The following is a 14,429-nucleotide window of genomic DNA, read 5'->3' as shown; positions in this document are numbered from 1 at the left end:
TTCTTTTATGTAAAATGATGCATCTTTTATTTATACTTTTTAAGTTTAGCTATAAGAAATCATCTCAGTCCTATCCATTGCCCATTTTCTCAAATGCACAGTTGAAGAATGTTCCTATTGTTACATCTTGTTGAAATTAATGACAATTCATACTGTCACGAAAATGGATGTATACCTACCAGCATAGAAAGACTACGAGTTATTCTTGTGTCTAAGGAGATAGCCAAAGTGTAGAGCCCTGAGGCAACTCCCCTTCCTCTATCTCTTAAAGCTGATGGACTATTCTAAGAAGTGGCCCAGTGGCCCAAGAGCACTTGTGAAACTGAATAAGGGAGGCTGTAATAACAAGAAGGGAATGTGGTTATTATGACGTAGAACTGAAAACTGAATGTTTTTCCCTTTGTCTTCCTCCAGCTAAAAAGAAAGCCAGCACACAGCGCTCACCCCAGTCACTCTCCGCCCCTCCCCACGCGGAGGCTGTGGGTTCTTTCCTACCGTCGCCTGCCTCCCAGTCTGTGGCAGTGCTATTCTGTCACATGGGGCACTAATTAAAGCCAAGGACAGGATCTGTGCCCCTCACTGGCGTTCATAGCGGAGGCGTTCTTTTCATTCCCTTTGTCCCCGAGCCGGCTTTGTTCCCTCCTGGAATAACTCCAGGCCTCCCTTCCTTCCTTCCTCCTCGCTGTAGTTACTCAGCTGCTTGAATTGCAGGCGTGGGGCAGAGTTCCTAACAGGACGCCTCACTGAGGAGGAGGTGTGGGGGATTCTTAGAAAGCCGTGTGTCCTGGACTCGATCACTCCTCCTGAGGCACGGGGTCATCTTATAGACAGAGATTTCACCTCCGACATGGGACTCCATGAACAAGCCCTCAAAACAGTGGCTCCAACTCTCTCTTCTTTTTGTTTTTTGGCTTCTGTTGTTGTTGTTTTAGTAAGTGATATCCTGGAGAGGGCAGTCCTCAAGAAACTACAAAATAATAATTTGAAAAATAGAATTCCGTGCCATTGAGTTCTGGTAGGGGAGTAGGGGGCAAGATGTCATGAAATCAAGCTAGATGAGGTTATGGGGTTGCGACCCTGAACCCTTTGTCTTCTTGGAAGTGGTTATAATGGTGCAAAATGCATGCACACACATTGAGTTTCTTGCCTCAACTGTGTGGTTCACATTTTAATCTTATTTTCAAGTGCTTGGCTTCAGTTAGAGCAGTATTTTGCTTTTGGTGAGGTGTTACTAAAATGTAATTGTAAAAGGAATTCCTAATCGGTTAGGGCTTTTTGTTTCTTTATTTTTAAAAACCAAACAACCAGGGACCATAGAATATAATTCCCTAGATATTTGCTTTGTGGTTTGGGGGGTAAAAATCATCCATTTCCTCATTCTCCACATCTATAACTCTTTCTAAACTAATTTTCCATCCCTTGAGACTGAAACTTTAGCTAACCTGCCAGGTAGATGATGTGAAGAGTGATACTGCTTGGCAGGCTCATTGCAGAACATTCCAAGGCTCGTTGTTTTTTTACTTCATGCTGTATAAAAATGAGTATATGGCTCTATGAAATGAGTTTTGTGGCTCTATTGAAAACATTTATAAGTTTGTGTGGTTTTTAACATATTTTGGTTGGGTATGTTCTTATGCAATTCATGCATTTTCTAGAATGTAGGAAAAGACTTTTGCATGTTGGCATTCTGAATCTGGTAATTTTTAAAATAATAATAAATTTATATATAAATGAAGAGAAATCTGTCACCACCTGAAATAAATCAATCACGCAGTTTAAACTACTAACTGCGGAGTGTTCTTTTAAACCATTTTGCATGGGAGTGTCTTTGTATGTCTCCTGCTTCATTTAGAGATATTTTCAATTTGAAAAATCTGCAAATTGCCCCCAAGAAAATCTTTGTTTTCCTCTTTAAGAAGATAGCCTAAAGTATTTCTTCTCAACAAGTAATGAGAAGACGTTAACCAAAAGCATGACTATTGTGAAGAATACAGTCCCAAGTGTGAGCCTCCTTCAGACGAGATGAGATCTTTCACGCTGACACTTCGTGTTAATATCAGCAACGATTATGCCCACGAGTTAAACATGCAAGTTTCTTCACAGTCTTAGAACCTGTGAAAGGCAGAATGAGACGGAGGGAGTGCTGTGTGAGCACCACATGATTGTTATGTCCCCCAAACTAACTTTCTGTTCCCTTAAATGAGGACTGTCTATTCAGAGCACTAATCAATACTGTCTTGCCTTCGAAATAACTTCTCAAAGGAAGAAATTCAGAATCAAAAATCCACTATTTTATCACAGAGAGAATCTCATTATCCCCATGTCAGCAATATACTAAATACTAAGTCATCTGATGAACACACAGAATTTGTTTTTTTAATAATCTCTCTTTGTGTAAGTGATAGTAATCTTGAGTAATTTTGTGAAAAGAGCAGCCATTTGACTTTTTGGGAACACAGAGGGTCTCAGCCTCTGAAAAAGCCCAACGAATAGAGGAGCATTCAGAAGTTTTCCTGGTTTCTGAGCATTTCAGCCTGGGCCGCAGGAGGTCATTCATTGCCTGGGTGGCTGTGTGGTCACACGCAGCGCCCTCTCCTGCAGAGCCTCGTGGAAGCCTGGACCTGGGCTGACTCCTTATGTTTCATTGTGTAGGAGGAGGAGGTGGAACCAGGTGAGGTGTCAAAGGGCCTTCTTCCCCCTCAGCCTCTGCTCTCAGTGGGTGTCAGGCTGAGCACCAGTCCCTTCCACTGCCCAGGACTTCACATGGAGCGGTGCCACAGTGGGGCTCCGTGTGGGCAGCCAGGCTGCTCGCTGGCTGGAGGACTTTCCATGTGAAGGCTAAGGCTAAACCACTTTTCCTCCTGCTCATTGCCCCCAGCCCGTGGATGCTGAAGAGCCACGAAGCTTGTATATCAGGGGTGTGGGGGCCGGGCTGGGAGGGTGTCAGGAAGCTCCGGGACACATAAGTGTCTGCAGCTTGCAGGATGTGTGTGTTTCCGGTCTCATTTTTATGTAATTTTTTTTTTTGAAAAAGCGTCTTTCTTTCATCCAGCAAGGGTATCTTGAAACATCTGCTTTTGTCCTTGTGTAAAAGTCCAGAATGAGCCCAAATCCCCTCCCCGTCACCACCGGCAGGAGAGCTCCTTGGGAATTTCTTTTCCCTTGTGGCAGCTTAGACCTTTGGTTGCAGAAGCCTCCTATTCATCTCCCAAAAAGTATATTTCAAGGGCTAGCCCACATAAAAAGCAGAGAAAATGGCCCTGTCATTCCAGGAAGACAGGAATATGGGCAAGAAACTCTCCTCAGACAAGGCAAGTGTTTGTCCTGTGTGGAGAAGGATCGCGTAACAAGTGAGTCCCAGCGTAAAAGCAGAGTTAGAAAAGAAGAGAGCTTTCTGACCAGAGAGTTGTGTTTTATAAAACGCTGTGGTTTTAACAGTGTGTGGATGTCTGAGCCAGGCGAGCAGTCGACCAGCTGTGCCTGGTTCTCCCTGTCCCACCCCGGGCACGGGTGTCAGGTGGGCCTGCCACACCACAGCAGTGCAGTACAAGGAGGGTTTCATCTCGGCCCTCCATCTTTGCCAGGGGCCAGGTTGGCTCTTGGCACTGTGCCTCCCTCTCCCAGCATTCCGGTCACCAGGCATGGGATTACTAGGCTCATCTTTTCCTGGAAGCCAGCGACCTGGGATAAACTGTCACCAGCCACAGAGCCACTCGTACCTAGACATTCTTGATCCAGCAGATGAGCCAGGTCCTATTTTGTCTGGGGTGTGGATAACTCAGTTCACTAGGTTTGTATTAAATTCCTCACGCCGATGCAGACTAACCTATCGTTTCTGTTATCCGCTACCAATAATGACGCTTTCCTCATTATTTCATTTCTGAGGTGTTTTCAAATTTCCGCTTCGGCAATATGTGGTGTCTCATTCATCTGATTAGCCAAGGATTATGCCATCTGCTTTCATTTTTATCTAATTTCTTTATTGGAAATTCAAATGGAGAAAGAACTTTAGAAATGAGATGGTTTCTCGACTAGAAATTCTGACAGGTTAGCATTTCCCCCACAAGAATCAGTTTGCAAGGACCAGTAATGCTTGAAGTTTTGCATTTGTTGACATAGCCACATTTTCCAATGATTACATCTTGTTTAAGTGTTTTCAGAAACCACACTAAGAATAAATAGCAGGTAGAGATTCTCCAGGAGTCAAAAGAGCAGATTTGCGTGTGCAGCTTCCGTGTGCGTGTTCTGTTGGGTTAGGTGGATGTTACAAGCCTTGTGTCTCCCACGCTCCTCGTATTAGGTGGTGGTAAGAAGGTAAGAAGTCTGTTCCTGACACGACTCTCTAAGACTAGAGCAGGAAACAGTAAAACTGCTCTGTGTGTGCCCGCGGGCTCATGGGCTCATGGGCTCATGCTCACAGCCTTCACCAAAGGAAAAGGTAGAGCAGTTGTTTCTAATTGAATCCAATTGTTTCTAGTTGAGTCTGTTTTAACACATTGCGTTCTTCCATTCAGGGGTCCCCAGAGCTGGCTGGCTGCTAGCGAACACTCCCGTGTGAATTCGTGGAAGGGGCTGCACAGGGAACAGTGAATGTGTTGGTCATTTATGTGCATTTTCTCAGGCAGCAAAGACCATGTGTTCTTCATTACAGTGTGAGCCATGGCCATGTTGTGCTGGACCTCTGGTTAAATCTAGGGATTATTAAAAAAAAAAAAAAACTGGGGAATTTATCTTTCTCCTTCGTGTTTTCTGTGTTCACTTCATATTTGAAAGGAAATACAAAGTTCACATTTTTGCACTGAGGTCCCACCATGCACCAGACTGTGAAATATGTAAAATTTGCTTTTAATATTCTCTTGCCACATTTTAGTCATTGCCATCCAGAAAACTAGTGCTCAGTGCCTCTGTACAGCTTCTGACTTTTGTAAAAGATAATTTCCCGTGTTAACATGAATTTGCATGACCGTTACAGCCCAGAGTGAAGCCCTGGGCCCCGGCACAGCTGAGCTGAGCCTAGGTGTGTACAGAGAAGCAGGTAAGTCAGGATGCGGCGCCCCATCTGTGCCTGGGTTTCAACCCCTGCTTTGTTTTTATTTTGCTGAAGAACAAATTAAGAATCGTTGATGCTCAGACAGAAGACAAGGGAAACTTATGTAAGAATGAGGTCACTCAAATGAAAACATAGGAGTCAATCAAGCAAAGTTTCCAGATATTTACAAATAGAATGGAGATTTACATTTAGAGAAATATATAAAAATACTTGGCCCTATATTCTGAACCACCAAAAGTATAACCGTATCACTGGGCAGATCACTTTCTTCATTACCTAAAATTCCCCGACTTTGTCTCACTCTGTCGCAAAGCAATACACCTAGGCTGTGGAGGTGACTGTGGCCACTGCGTAAAGCAAAGAGGACTACAGGCCCTAGAAACACATCTGGAAGAATCATTTACAGATTAGCTCACTTTTTATGTGATCTCTAAGAGAATTTCTAGTGCACTATGGTCCTTTATATTATTCCAAAAAAATGTTACCTCGATTCCAAAAGCAGGGAATTAAAATCCAGTTTGAAAAGTGTAGAGATGGCAGTCATTTACTCAGGAAAATTTTGCTCTAGAATATTTGAACCAACCCAGTCGGCAGTCAAAGCCAACAACTTACTTGCTCTTTACTTTAGGAGTAATTTATAGATCTGTTTTCCACATGTCCATTACAACTTTCCTGGTATGTAGAAGAATTTCCTGAATAGAAATGTGATTCGCTGCATTGAATTCTTGACAAGACAGGTTTGAGAAACTGCCACAGGCCAGGTGCATCTGATTAAACCCTGCCCAGTCTCTTCTGATGGAGTAATTTTCAGACATTAGAAGCAGCTGCCCCAAAGTGTCCTTGAATTCTCTCTCTCTAGCACATAGCAATAGCTGCTAAATAAACATTTCTTTAAGTCCTTAGAGGTAGAACTGTGAGTTACCACTTAGCTTTGGGAGTGAGCCGAACTCTGAGTGAGCTTCATCCTGATCAGAGTGTGTATCAAGACGTCAGTGCATTGTTCATTTGACAGGTATTTTTGGACATCTACAAAGGACAGAAAGACAGGACTATCTTTCCTTAAAACTAACTACTTAAATCATAATGGGAGACTGTGGAGGAGAATTTGAAATGTGAGACATCTGTTTAGTGGAAAGTCTTCCCAGTGTTGGATGTGTGCGTCTGTGTGGTGGTCGTGCCGCATCAGAATGTCACGGCTCTTAGCGCTGGCCCCGTGGATTCGCGTCGGGCTGGCACTGTGTGGCATGAGGAATGCCTGTCACAGCAGATGTGTGGTCGAGCAGTGAGACACTGCAGCATGCGCCATCGAGAGGTGAGGCCTTCGCTGTCCCACCTGTTCTCCCTTCCTGTTGTTGGCCCTGGGGTGATCATCGTCCACATCTCAGGGCTCCACTTCGTCCTGGCTTCTTCCTTGTCTTCTGCAATTTTGTTTTCTATGCAAAAATATGAGTACCGCCTCATGTTTGTGTTAGGCTGTAAGTGTACAAAGACCTTTTTTGTGTCTTTTCCCCCCCAGCAGCCTGGTAAGGAATCAGCATCGTGTCACTCAGGAAGGTGAAGGACTTGTAAGATCCTCACAGCCAGTCCGTGACGGGTGGGACTGAATCCCGACCCCACTGCTTTGGAATGACCATGAATCTGTAAAGTGCTCACTTGGAGCTAAAGGCAGGCTTTAAAGTCTAGAGATGCAGCGTGAGCAAAGCAGCCGAAACCTTTGCCCTCCTGCAGCCTCTCTGCTGTTAGACTGAAATGAAGAAATGCAACAGACAGCTGCAAGGAAATGCGTAGATTTTGGTGAAACATTTTTGGAGTCAGGGGCTGGAGTTTTTAATTCAGTATACGACCATACTCAGCAACCCAGATTTCACTCCAGAACACTTACCAATATCTTTGAGACTTTTTACGCTCGTGAAAATGAGGAGAGGGTTAAAATGAAATGTGATCCTTCTTCATCTGGAACTAGCAGGATATGGGCCCTTTTCCTTTTTTTTCTTACATTTTAAAAAAAGTGCTTTATTAATCACAGATGTCTCAGATTTACAGACTGGGAATAGAAGACGATTTCTCTTCTCCCGGCAATTTTAGTGTTGTGTGTGTTCACAGGGTGAAACTCTTTCCTGTGTGGGGCTCAAGGTCAGGCCTCTTGTGTTCCCCTCTTTTCTTTGGCGTTTTTCTTTATTTTAAGAAGAAATCTAATGTGGACTTTGTGTGAACTCTGACTTCAGCAGAGAAGCCATCTATATGTGGTTGTTTTCCCCCTTAAAATAAGAAGAGAAACTTTAATTGATTTTCTCTCTTAGGGCTTCAAGCAGAACACGAATGGCATTCTGTACACAGCTGAGCATCTTTTTAAATGGCTGTGATGTGCTGATAGTATCTTTATGCTGACGTTTGCTTTGTCCTCTTAGTAAGGAACCAATTGTTTTAAAAAACTAGAAATAAAATGAAGCAATTTGTCTAACTTGCTTCATTCATCCTTCATACGTCTAAAAATGGTTTTGAGTGTGTCCTAGACACACTGCCAGGCGTGTGATTACAAAAGTGTTTAAAACTAACCCCTGTTTTCTGGGTCCTCACAGTTCTGTGCTACCATGGAGCCTGGGAGAAGGTTGCCTCAACAACCCTTCCTTTGTAAAAAGCACTTTATAGTTTGTAAAGCTCATTCATTCCCATTATTTCACATAATCCTCTTATAGCCCTGTGAGATGAGGAAATTCAGATGCCAAAATGTTGGCCTGAGGTCACGGCCACTGAGTGGGAGAGCCAGGCTCAAACTCAGACATTGATAAGTCCAGAGTTCTTTCTGACGTCCCTAATTTATCGTCCATCTGGACCTTGAATTACCGAGGTCTGCTCAAGCTGACAAGAGGAAAACACGCTCCCAAACAAGGCCTGCTGTGCACTGCAGGCATGCTGGAGACAGGGAAGTCAGTGATGGGGTGGGAACGCAGCAGTGCTGAGTGTTGATCGGGAAGGTGGGAGATGAGGGGAAGGCAAGAGACAGTCACTAAAGATGGGAAACAGAGACACGTACAATTTTTTTGAGTGATAAATGAGTCTTCTGTTGGATTTCTGAGGTGAGTTCGATCATGAACCCTCTTTCTGCCCCCGTAACCACGCCACACGTGATGGGTGTCACGTGCACGCCGCCCTCACAGGGCTCCTAGGCCGGCTCTCCCTTGCAAGAAAGCATAGCATAGTGCAGATCAAGAGGAGCCTTGATCTACTCTGAGTTATCATTTTCTAAGTAAATTATTTACGAACTTGTCAACTTGACTAAAATTAGATGTTACTTGTAGCTCATCTCAAAACAGATTGGGATATACCACTAAGGACATTACTGTACACGATGGTCGACTTAAGTTGTCAGGCAGTGTGCTTAGGCTGGGAAACATCCTGTAGCTGGTCATTGATTCACTTACCCATTCATCATTTATCCAAAGTATACTTATTAAGCTCCACGGATGTGCCAGACGGCCTGCTGGCAGCTGGGCATGAAGTTGTAAAGAAAACAGACCCAGCGCCCACCCACTTGAAGCCTGGAATCTAAGGTCACGGTCGGCTTCCTATCTTGACAATTACCCAGCTGGGAAAGTGCTGTCGTGAAATGGTCACATAGAGCTCTGGCCATAGGGCTCGCCATCTGAGGATTACTCTTGTTATTGGCCTGAGCTGTCCATAATCCAATTGTGAGCAGAAAGGTGAGGTCTTAGAGGAAGGGAGCCTGCCCGAGCAGCATTTATGCCTGGACAGACCGCTTCAGCCACAGCGTACCACAGCCACCGGGCGCTCTTCTGGGAAAGGCAAGCTGGTAACTTAAGATCTTCCCAAGGAACCTTCCAAAGCTCTGTGTGTGTTGTATGATTTATGCTTACTTTATGCCCAGTAACATTGGAGACCTTAATTCTGCTAGAGATACCATTAAGACATGTCATTTAAATTAAAATTTGAAACGGAGCAGTTCGTCTAGCAGGCAAAGTCTGTTCTTCTGATAACTAAAAATAATAGCGGGTACTTTATTTCATTCTCTTAATGATTGTATTAAGTTTAAATAATTTTTATGTTTTTTAAATTCCTGGTTTATGCATTATGTCACAATCCAGTCAAGAGCATATAAATGGACTATAACAATCCATTGATTTGTTAGAAAAATCAATGAAAAGAAAAAAATACAATTTTTTTTTGGAGAGTATCAAACAGCATGAAGAATTGAGCGTTACTGTTAAAACCAAAGTGGGAAGAGAAGGAGTCATTTATCAGTTGTGCTTTTGGTTTTGGTTATTTGTTTCATTGCTGCTCACTCAGTCATAAAGATTCCAGTAGAGTGAAAGAATGTCGCCTAAGTGGTTTGATGAATAGCAGCTCAGGAAGAGAGCTGCTCTTCCCTTCAGAGCAGCGGTTCCCCTGTAGCAGTGGGGGGCTCTGACTGGGGGCAGCTCTGCCTCCTTCCTGGGTCTTGGATGGGACATGCAGGCTGCAGCCCTGTTTATAATGCTTGGCCTGCCTGGTGAGGAGGAACTCTCTTTTGAACACTCTTCCCAAAGTGCACAGAACCAAATCCCACACAGCTGAGCCCACAGAGGGAAGCTAGGAAATGATGTCTCTAATTTCTTTGTCTTTTTGAACCATTTCTACAACCACCACCTCCTTTCCCAAGCAAGGCTAGGATGCCCTGAGAATCACCCTGTAAAGCCAGCTGGGTCCCCAAGGTGCTTATGGATTGAGCACAGTTCACTCTCTCGTGCCTGCTAAGGCTGACTGCGTCTGCTAACTGGTGGAGGGGTCTTTATGTTTGACCGCTGTGTGTCTCTGCCCACAGCGCTCACCCCATCCAAGAGCTCTCTCACTTTTCTGCAGCCCTGCAAGTCTGAGTGGACAGAGACTGTGTCAGAAGTCCTGGTACACGTCCTCTTTTCACATAGGCTTCATATTATGTGCTGCATTGCTCCCATGCCAGATTCCCCCAAAGTCTCGAAAGCATGTCAGGTTCATTCGTTGCCTTAGCTGGTGTTCCCCGTTACTTCTAATGTGTGAGTATTCTGCTTATGAATGTTAAGACCTGTACTTGATTTACTTTTATTAAAGTGGGCCTCGATCTTTCCTCTGCCTACCTCGGTTCGTACAAGGCACAGCGGAGCTCCATCAGTGACACGTCACCACGTCACGGCCAGTCTGGGTTATCTCCCAGCCTCCACCTGTGCGCCAGCTTCGCAGGTCTTAGTGTTGTGCAGTTGGTTATTCAGCTAAGTGAATATTCGTTGAAGAAATGACTGTCCTTAAAATATGGGCTGTGAATCAGCTTGCTCTCTTTCTTTAGGCTGGGAATTTCTGATGTTTCCATTCATTACTTAATAAGTGCCTACTGTATGCCAGGCTCTGTGCGAGGCCCTAGGAGTACAAGTAACAAGACAGATGAGGCCCCGGCCCTCATGGAGCATACGTTCTCGCAATCTAGGACATGGGTTTCAACCTCAGCTCATTCAAAGGCCAGCTTCAGTGCTGCCTCCTTCATGAAGCCCTCTATGATTGCCCTCCTCCTCAACCTTTAACAGGGCTTGTACTTGCTTATAGCATGTGTCCGTTCTCATCTGTATGGTAGTTGTGTGATCCCAGAAAACACTGTGTGGTGGACCCCATGAGTGGAGGGAGTAGGTTTTATTCATCTCCGTCCAGTGGCGAGTACGAGGCTTGGCCCTGAGTCACAGAACAACAAATCACTGTGAAATGTGTCACCTGCTGTAGCCACACCGTGTCTTGCTAATAGTTGGTACTTAAAAAAAACTTGAGTTGAATGAGTTATCATCTGGCATGTGGGCTGTCCAAACCCTCCTCTTCCTTTTGTCCTTCCTGCTGTCACTACACCAGGAGTTCCTGAGGGTAAAGACCGTGTCTGCTTTGCTCACCCTTCATCCTGCATCAGCACCTGAGAAAGTCCTGCGTGTGGTGCCCCCATGGGAGTGTTGTCAGCTTAGTGCCTTCGTTCCCTCCTCCATCTTCCAGATGGTGCCTGAGGAAAACGAGACTGATGCGGAAACATTTTAGTAGCTCTCATTAAAAAATAAATAAAATGTAAAACATATATGACTATTATATATGCATAGATATGTACATACATGTACACACGTATAAACCCATATATGCAGAGAGGAAAGCTTATTACTCTTAAACAGAATGCTGTGTTGATTAGTTTTGAACCAAAGTCGGCCTCTAGGGAAGTCTAGATTTTTAAGAATGAGTGATCCTGCTTGAAATGCCTCATCTGTTTATAGAAGGTTACACCCTTCAGCCATGCGAGGCCCGGGCCGGAGCAGGAATGGGACAGCAGTTAGATGGGCTCCTCTGTCCAGTCCAGGCGTCTGGAGTGGGAGCGGGAGACTGCTGTTGGCTCTCCTCCATATGATCACAGGATCGGGAGGAGCTAACTCTTGCTTTTTAACTGTATCACGTAATGGCCTCCAGTGCCACCTAGGGAAGGACAGCTAATACTGGGGTCTGGATAAAAGAATCTTTTCAGAGATGAATTTTAATTTATTTTTAAAACTTCAAAAGATTTAAGAAAATAACAAGCAGAGTGAATGGTCTTCTTCATTCGTTTCCTAAAGGAAAGCGTTTGATCCTGTCCACTGTGGACGAGCTCGGGGAAGGGCCCGGTGTGTCCGGGGCACTGGTTGCCTCCGTGAAGCGACTCCTCGTAGCTCCCTGGGCTGTTGAGGGTCAAGCTGTTACCTCCGTGTCGTCATGTCTCCTTTTTCTCCTGAAAAATCATCAACCAGGGTTGACTCTACTTAATGTTTGAGATCCAATGAGAAGATTCATTTGGATATATTTTTTCTAGAGCATTTTGGTTACTGGAGGAAGGCTGCTGCTCCTCACATTTCTTTTAAAAATGCGTGATGGTTTTTGTTAATTGTTACTGTTATTTACTCCAACACATGAAGTAACTTTGCTGAGGCTGAGAGCAAAGACGCCACGCGCCTGTGTAGTTCCAGAGTTTGGCTGTGAGCAAGGGGCGTGGATGGGATCTCCCGAAAAACCCGTCAGCTTTGCGCTTTTCATACTCACTGACTTCGCCCTTGACACGGAACTTTCCAGAAAGGTGCCTTTTGTCACAAAGTCTGGCCAGGTCAACTCTATCCAGATTTATACAGACACACACACACGTTTATTTATTGAGTTGTACTTTCATTCACTGGGAGTGAGTCAAACTGATACATTTATCCAACAGGATTAGTTTTTAATTTCCTTTAAATTCTTCTTTAAACCATTCTTTCTTGGTTTTTGCTTATCAAAAAAATGGGTGAAAATAATTTAAACATCTGTCCTCCAGTGTCTGTGATATTTTAAGTGATAATGACATTTTAAAGCTGTGTGGTAATGATACTGGTCTTCAGGATTGGCGACTTGGGTTTTTTGGAGGGGGAAGTACATCTTGAGAGAAATCATCTTTCATAAAACTCAAGTTTGGTAAACATTTAAAAAGCGTGTGCAGGGGCTCTGACCTCCCCTTGTGATGGTTCTACCCTGTGGGTACAGCTAGCGGCACAGCTTTCAGCTGCCCTGCGGACCCCCCGCCCAGCTGGGTGGGGCAAAAGCTGGTTGGCACAATGGCACCAGTGGACACCGGGAGGATTGAAGGGCCGTCACTCAAATTTGCTGCTTCTCTCTCCTCCCGGCAGACTCTCTGTCCGTCTCCAGTAACGATGCCAGCCCGCCGGCCTCCGTGGCTTCTCTTCAGCCCCACATGATGGGGGCCCAGAGCTCCCCGGGCCCCAAGCGCCCGGGCAATACACTGCGCAAGTGGCTGACGAGCCCAGTGCGGCGGCTGAGCAGCGGCAAGGCAGACGGGCACGTGAAGAAGCTGGCGCACAAGCACAAGAAGAGCAGGGAGGTGCGCAAGAGCGCCGATGCCGGCTCGCAGAAGGACTCGGACGACAGCGCCGCCACCCCGCAGGACGAGACCGTCGAAGAGGTCAGAGCTGGGGTTGCACCCTGGAGGGCCACCCCGGGGCACTCTGACATTTTCTCTTCAAGTGGTAGAAAGTGATGCTTGTCTTGGGAACACACTAATTTGGTTGCGTTTTCCATATGTACCTGGAAACACCAGGGTCAGAGAGCCCGGTAAATTCCATGAAAGCAGTTGGCTCGATTGAATGGGGACAAGCTCTGGGGTAGCAGCTCCCACGAGAACCTGGTCGGGACCTACAGGTGGCCTCTGATAAAGAAATCAGAGGGCCGTGAGCTTTCCTCCCCAGGCTTGGCACCCAGCCTGCTCCAGGAGCAATGATGGTGCAGCCCCGTCCTTGTCTCCCTGACTTCCACCAGGGGCAAAGCCAGAGGCACTGCCCCTTACAACACGTTTAAGCAGTCCCTGACGTTAGCACCAACCCATGATAGAGCATTTTGCAGGAAAAGCACCAATTTTAGACTTGGAAGGACTAGAGGAATATTTGCATTCTCCAATTATCCCCCCCCCCCATATTTATACTTACATCTTGTCCTGAGTAGAAAATACCCAATTAATTTACTTTGCTAACCCAGCAATAAACCCCAGGTTATTCCCATGTCATCAAAGATAAATGTACATAGGTCGGCCAGGAATTTTTTTTTAATTTCCGTTTGTTCAGGGGCTTTAAATTATACTGCGAGAAACAGAATTCCTTCATGATCCCCAAGGTGGGCTGTCGGCACTGGTGGTGTCAGTTGAGGGGCCCTCGGAATTTTTAATTTAGACCCCCTGCCTCCCAAATCCCATACTGACTTGAAAAGAAAAAGGCAGCCAGAGAGAAAGGACAAGATTGGTATCATTTAATTTATTTTGCAGATACGGGCTTTCTGCTGCCTTTTTCCTGGCTGTGTTTTGCCACAGTTTTCACTGGAGTGTGTGGTTCATTGTGTCCTCATCTGTGTGTTTTATAAATCTATGTCCTCTTAGTAGAAATTAAACTGAATTTTTTTTCTAAAAATAAAAGTAGAGGAAAATTAATATGATACTTAATTCACATTCTTAAAATGCATCTTGGGTTGTATTTTTCTTTATGCCCTTCGTATGTCAGTGAATTCTTTTCTAGCAAGGTACCAAAAATGAAATAAAACTAGACCAAAGGAACTGAATTGACATGAGGATTATGGTTCAAGTTTTTTAGCCTTTTTTTTTTTTTACTGGTGGCTTAAAGATGAGATGTGTTCAAAGCCTAACAGATAACATTGGCATTTTCTTCAAAAGACGCGCTCAGGGGCCCTTCTTTCGTCCAAGTTGGCAAGTGAGGTAGCTGGGTTGCAGAAAGGAATGAAAAGTTACCATGAGGGTGGAAAAAGGTTGTCCCTGACTTCTGCCATCTCAGTTTCTGTCCTGGCTCTACATTCCCAGTTAACCCCTTAG

General features: G+C 45.0%; 1 protein-coding gene across 6 annotated transcripts in view; it reads left to right on the top strand.

Annotated features, from left to right (window-relative positions):
* The window catches only part of TRIO (trio Rho guanine nucleotide exchange factor), a 356,110-nt gene that overhangs the window by 297,213 nt on the left and 44,468 nt on the right, over positions 1–14,429 (top strand). For all 6 annotated transcript variants that reach the window (XM_044779483.2, XM_070519854.1, XM_070519855.1 and 3 more), the window contains exon 35: positions 12,727–13,019. In XM_044779483.2, the coding sequence (XP_044635418.2) occupies positions 12,727–13,019 (293 nt within the window). The remainder of the gene's footprint in view (positions 1–12,726; positions 13,020–14,429) is intronic.

This window comes from Equus asinus, chromosome 10, assembly GCF_041296235.1.
Source record: "Equus asinus isolate D_3611 breed Donkey chromosome 10, EquAss-T2T_v2, whole genome shotgun sequence".
NCBI lineage: Eukaryota > Metazoa > Chordata > Mammalia > Perissodactyla > Equidae > Equus > Equus asinus.
The sequence above is the reverse complement of the archived record's forward strand: the minus strand, read 5'-3'. Positions and strand labels throughout refer to the sequence as shown.